Source organism: Megalops cyprinoides, chromosome 2 (assembly GCF_013368585.1).
Source record: "Megalops cyprinoides isolate fMegCyp1 chromosome 2, fMegCyp1.pri, whole genome shotgun sequence".
Taxonomy (NCBI): Eukaryota; Metazoa; Chordata; class Actinopteri; order Elopiformes; family Megalopidae; genus Megalops; species Megalops cyprinoides.
The window spans coordinates 52,672,392-52,678,391 of record NC_050584.1 but is presented as its reverse complement, the minus strand read 5'-3'; the positions used below and the strand labels follow the sequence as shown (position 1 = coordinate 52,678,391).

Below are 6,000 nucleotides of genomic sequence, written 5' to 3'. Positions count from 1 at the left end.
CTAGTAAATTAAGTGTTTAGCAGGGACATTGCAAGTATTGCTAGAATTTCTTTTGTCATTAAAAAACAAAAACATGTAACAATATTCTGATTATAAATTACATATGAGTGTTTGATCATCACTGTCGCTGAGAAAATCTGCGAAATTAGTACGTGCAAGGAAAGAAAACAGAAAGATTAAAAAAGCTTTATCCAATGTTTCCACTTTCAGTTGCGCTTGTTATCTGTTGTTTACGGTAATAATTCCAGCCTCTTATTCTCTCGGTTCGTAGCAGGGACCGAGAGCTTGGGAATTCAAGCAGTAAGCGGCCACAGCCATGGCTGAGCGCCGCGCCTTCGCCCAGAAAATAAGCAGGTAAGGGTGTTTCATCACGTTTTAGTATATTTTAAACTACCTTTATTTATCGTATAGCCCACTGTTTAATTTACCAGTCGAGAGCAATTCTTTGCAGTGTTCAGACTACATGTAATTCATTCCCAAATAAGGCCTAGTTACATCAAAGATACCCCAATGACCCGCCCAGACTCCTCAATCCTGTGTTTTCCCCAGGGCTATTTTTTGTGTTTTTTTGCACTGCATAGGCATCGCACAGTTTTATTTACAAAGGTCAACCCTTCTCTACCATTGCGAAACGGGAATACCGACGAAGTCTTCTTCATGAAACAATATGGGAACGTGCGAAGCTAGCCAGCTAACGTTAGCTAGCTGGGTGACATACTGACACATCCCCCATAGCTAGCTAGGTCTAACCGAACCCGTTACGTAGACACAATACTGTAGTTAGCAATAGCTACCAAAATTTAAGGGGATTTTCAGAGAAACTTATATAATGAGGAAAATATCCAATAATAATAAAACAGCACTTTTGATGATAGGTCACTGGCTATACATTTCTTAGCTAGCTGCCTAGCTACCTGCTAGTTCGCCAGTTCATAAAATAGCTGTCTTATCTTAGTAGCAAACACGTTAAGTCACGTTAACATCATAATATAGCACTGCGAATTTCTGAAAACAAATTGATCATAATTGCAAAATCGGTACGGTATATAAGTTATTAGTAGTTACTGGCTACTAACAACAACCAAATTGCTAACAATAGATTGCTAGTAATGGTCAAATTAACATGCAGTCACTATTTTGAGAACTCCAGCCAGCTAATTGACTACTGTTGGGACATGGTAGTGTTTTTACCCAAGTGATGCGTAGTATTGTGCAAGTTAAGTTAGTCTATTTTGTTTTGAAGGAAGACATTGTATTGCTTAACCAAAACATACGCTGTGGGTTGTGTGTCAAATTGAATACAGTAGTACAAATATAACTTGGCATTTATTGAAATGCCGTAATTAAAATCATAGAGGATGGTTTTGCTTATCGTGGGTAAAATGTAGTTCCCCACCATGTATAATTTTTTCCCTCAGTTTCTGTTTTTTTATAACTGATCTCTGAACTTCCAAATTATGTTAGACTACAAATAATAGTATAATACAGCACGTTCTTAACTTTGGCAGGAAATTTAAACTGTAAAGACGTATAATTGATTTTCATACAGTGCTGAATCTCGTAGACATTGATAAGATTTGACCATGAGGTATAAGAATGTCCTTAATTAGCTACTGCATTTTGGTTTCCTCTGATTTTTTGATCAGAATGTACATCAGCCTTTCTCATTTGTTTTGCACCCTTTTTTCTTCAACTTGGGAGAGAAACTCACCATTTTAAGATGATGCCAAATCCAAGCAGTTGTTGACATAAGGACACAAAAGCCAATATTCTCACTCTGTGTCCCTTAGTCCAGCAACAGGGTGCTACTCTCCTTTCAGAGTTTAATTAGAAATTACAGTGAATTCCTGGAGCTGAACTCAGAGGCCAATTCTCTCCTAATATAGACAACATTTACCTTCGCTTTCATCCATAAGATAAGTGATCTGATCATAAAAGATTGGCAATAACATATAAAGTACTCTGAACTGTAAAGACATAAACACAGTGTGTAGTAAACAATATATCATAATCAAAGGAATCATGCTTTGGGTTTTGTCCTCAGTAGACATGAATTTTTAATATACAGGCATACGTGTAGATATAAAAGAAGATAAAGTGTTTATTCTGCAATTCAGCCGGTTGTCAGTACATGAAATTGGACTGATGGCTATTCAAGACATTCATTTCTGAAACTTATTTATGATTATGGGAGGTATAATTGTGTTTTTCACCAGTGTCATTTCCTGTGACCTGAACAACAACCCACCAGGTTGTTTGCTGTGCCTCTCGGCTCAGAGTCTAACAGTCTAAGACACCATCCCTGGAGGATTATGGGTATCTGGCTCCCTCACAAAGTTGTTCTGTTTTTAAGGAAGCCAGACGCTGCATCATTCGCTTTGGTTTCCTTCCCGAAAAACCATCAAATTAAACCAATACCTTTAGAACCTCTGTGCTCCATATTTATTGTTTTGGGTATTATTTTTAGACTGTCAGATCTTCTCTTTATTAAAAGGGAGGCTGATGATATTGCATTTACTTTGTTTGTTTGCTGACACAGCCAGGTCTGAACCTGCATCCTGGAAGGGGATGTCCAGGAGAAAAGGACATTCACTATTCTATTAGGTAGCACTAAGCAAAAAAGTGCTATCTGTCCCACATACCTTTGCAGAGGACTGTCATCCTTTGATATCAGGGGACACTCTAAGCAGATTCTGGTCCTCAGGTCATCTCCCACTGTAGGTTACTTCAGATATTTAAACTTGTTCTCATGCTCAGAATCATGGAAGACTAGTAGTGCATAAGTTAGCAAATGTGCAGTATGCTGGCCAAAGTGCCAGATGAGGAAATATCCTGCGGGTTGCAAAAAACGCAGATATTGCTATTAATGATGTCTCTCTTGAACCTGTTGTGCATGCAGACAGTCAGGTAGTAGGGAGCAGGGTGACGGGGACGAGCCTTGGGTTCAGTGCGTCTGGCTCTGATATGACAGTGCAGTCTATGAACAGGATTATCTCTGGCCAGTGCAGGGTCGTGTCATCAGGAGGAAATTCAAATCTTAATGAAAACGGCTCAGGACTTTCTCACCTCGGTGGCAGTTCTGCTCTAATTTGTTGTTTGTTTGTGCCCCCCTTGTTGCTGCGTTGTTGTTTTGTTCAAGGCAACAGCATAGAGTCATTTGATGGCCACAGTAATTTAAGGAGGCTCTACAATTGCCTACCCAAGCGCTTTGCTTTGAGGTTCAGTGGCTTTTATTTGTTCTCTCCTCTCAAGTTTAATATACAGCGATGCCAGGCGCGACACACAAAGGCCTGTTCCTTCTGCTTGGGCATAAAATAAGCTCCCAAGGTAACACAGCCCATAACGCAAATGTTTTCACACAACAAAATGCTTCCCCATACTTCACCTGCTGGAAGACCACCGCTGTAAATGCTGTGACCTTCTGTGTGTCTCGTAAATTCTGGGAACTCTGCTTCCTTTCTTTTCCCTTTTTCAAAGGCAAGTGTCTGGCGGACAGCTTCAGTGGTAATTACCCTGCAGAATTATGTTCTCCATGCAAGTATGCACAAGTTGATTGACCTGCAAACTGGCTTATGGCTTACTTTCTGGAATGGCCGTGTCAACTCCAGGGCATACACAGTCGGCCAGTACACAAAATGAAATGCAGCCTTATATATAACATATGAGCACACGTGCATGAAGTACACACATGCACACATAGTCCCACACGTGTGTAATATGTAGTATGTTTTAATTTAGTTTTATTTTAAGATTCAGGTTTTGTAACATCAATCTGAGTAAATACTAGGCCGTGCCAAGCCTAAGTTAAAGCTTTCTCTGGTTGTGAAAAAGAATATCTGGCCAATCGGCTTTACACAGTTATCCCTTCAAATGACAAGTGGAACTAATTTTAAAAGCCGTTTTCCTTTTGATGTGATGCATCCTCCCTTGTTGATTTTACATCTCTGTATTTATGTAGAACTGCTGTACTGATTCAGGTGCATTGAAGCAGATGGCAGGATGGCCAAAACTATTGACTGCCCACAGGTGCATGCATTTGTGCTATAGGACTGCCAAAAGCAGTATGATGTTTTAGAGACAGAATCACTAAAAGATCGACTAGAAGAATTGGGAGTTACTATTCTGGGATAATAACATGGACCATGGGAAATGGAAGTTGGTGACTTTTTGTGGTGTCTGGATGAACAGATGAGTTTTAGGTGTCATCTTACAAATTATTTTTTATATCAGCCACTGCAAGGTCTTCTTTGAAAACCAATACTACATGGCTTTTAAAATGTATTTGTCTGTATTAAATTAAATGACCATAATGGATAAAGTTGGTGTTTCATACATATTTTATGATCTGACACATAATATGCACTTTAATTTTTGCACCTAGAGATGAAAAGATTAGATGCTTTCTAGGTTTAGTTTTGTACATTACGCTGTTTGTGTGGTAGAGAGGAAAATTACGTGTGATCCCATTCAGTGGGTTGACTTGTCTTTAATGTGAAGTGAAGGCTGGACTCACTGGTTAGCAGTGGGGCAGTTTTAACCCTTTTTGTTGTGCCTGGTTCTAAAGGGACTTTTAATGTCTTCCAGGACCGTTGCTGCAGAGGTCAGAAAGCAGATTGCTGGCCAGTATGGGGGATCCCCACAGCTCCTCAAAAACCTCAACGTGGGTGCCAACACCACCAGTAACACTGTGAGTACCCTGCATGCCTAGTGTAGTCAGGGAACTATGAGCTAACCAATCAGAGCCCTGGCAAGGAACAATTACATGTGCCCTTTCTGACTGAGAATTTAGTCTGTCAAAGAAGCCAATTGACTTAACAGTGGCCTGATTCCAAAGTCTTCCCCAGGTGTCCTCAATGAAGACTTGAAATTCCATTGTTAATTAACGTTTGCTGTTAATTAAACCTTTTGTTTGCACTGTGAAGTCCTGACAAAGCAAAGTCAAATTTATGAAGAGAATCCTCAATAACTTCATTTGAATGAATCTTTGAAAATCCCTGCGAGAGCTGTATTCTTTAAGGATGTCTAGATCATTTCATCTTGCTAAAACTTACCATTCCTGTTCCGTGAGTGAGCTCTGATGCAAAATGATGATGGTGTTTGCTGGTATCAAAGATTTAACTGATGAGGATCTATTTTCATTTTTGGATTCAGCTGGCTGTTCTCAGGTCAGGACTTGTTTCTGTCTGATAAGTGTTCTACAGCAGCCAGTAGAAACATCTGCTAGTATTGCAGAAGATAAAGTTCAAAGAAGGTGACTTGCAGAGCATTTGAAAATACATTACAGTATGCAGTATAAATAAACAAGCACTACACTACAAGCAGACACTAGCATGTGCTCGAAATGGCAATAAAGCCCTTTTAAGACACAGATCATGAAGTTCAGCTCCAATTAATAGCATACTCACTTATTGTGCTAACTTAGTACTAACTGAAGTAAGTGTTGATACCAGTATGACTGCTGCTGTAAGTGTTTAAATGAAAAAGGAACTTGGTCTTATTTGGATTATTCCAGATAATCCCGCTTGATCGCGTTTAATTCGGCCTCAGTCTGACACGGTCTCTCACATGCGCTCTCACTGCAGGTCCCACTCACAGAAGCTGTGGAGCCGGTGGACTTTGAAGAGTATCTCATCACGCACCCGCCTATAATCGAATCAGGGCCGCTGCGGGACCTGATCGAGTTTCCCCCCGATGACATCGAGGTGCTGTACACGCCCCGAGAGTGCCGTACGCTGGGGCAGGCCGTGCCGGAGGAGGGGTGAGTGCGACGAAGAAGGGAGGGGGGGGAAGATGAGGAAGGGGAGGGGGTGTCATTTGTTGTTAGTAACCATTTTATTTAGCAACAGGTTCTGGAAATCAGCTGCAGTCAAACACTTGCCCCCCCTGCTCCACTATGCATTCCTCCTCCTGCCGAGGAGCTGAAGGGTCGTATTTAAAGTATTTACCTAAAGCTTCAGTAGTTGAGCTCACAGGGAAACCCACATTATAGACCTCAGGGCC

The 6,000-nt window shown here is 40.7% G+C and overlaps 1 protein-coding gene across 8 annotated transcripts in view; it reads left to right on the top strand.

Moving 5' to 3' along the window:
- The first annotated feature begins 277 nt into the window (after window positions 1-277).
- Window positions 278-6,000, top strand: part of dock7 (dedicator of cytokinesis 7) — a 45,769-nt gene continuing 40,046 nt past the window's right edge. For all 8 annotated transcript variants that reach the window (XM_036522099.1, XM_036522098.1, XM_036522097.1 and 5 more), the window contains exons 1-3: window positions 278-354; window positions 4,585-4,687; window positions 5,583-5,758. In XM_036522099.1, coding sequence (XP_036377992.1) covers window positions 317-354; window positions 4,585-4,687; window positions 5,583-5,758 — 317 coding nt within the window. In that variant the 5' untranslated portion in view covers window positions 278-316. The remainder of the gene's footprint in view (window positions 355-4,584; window positions 4,688-5,582; window positions 5,759-6,000) is intronic.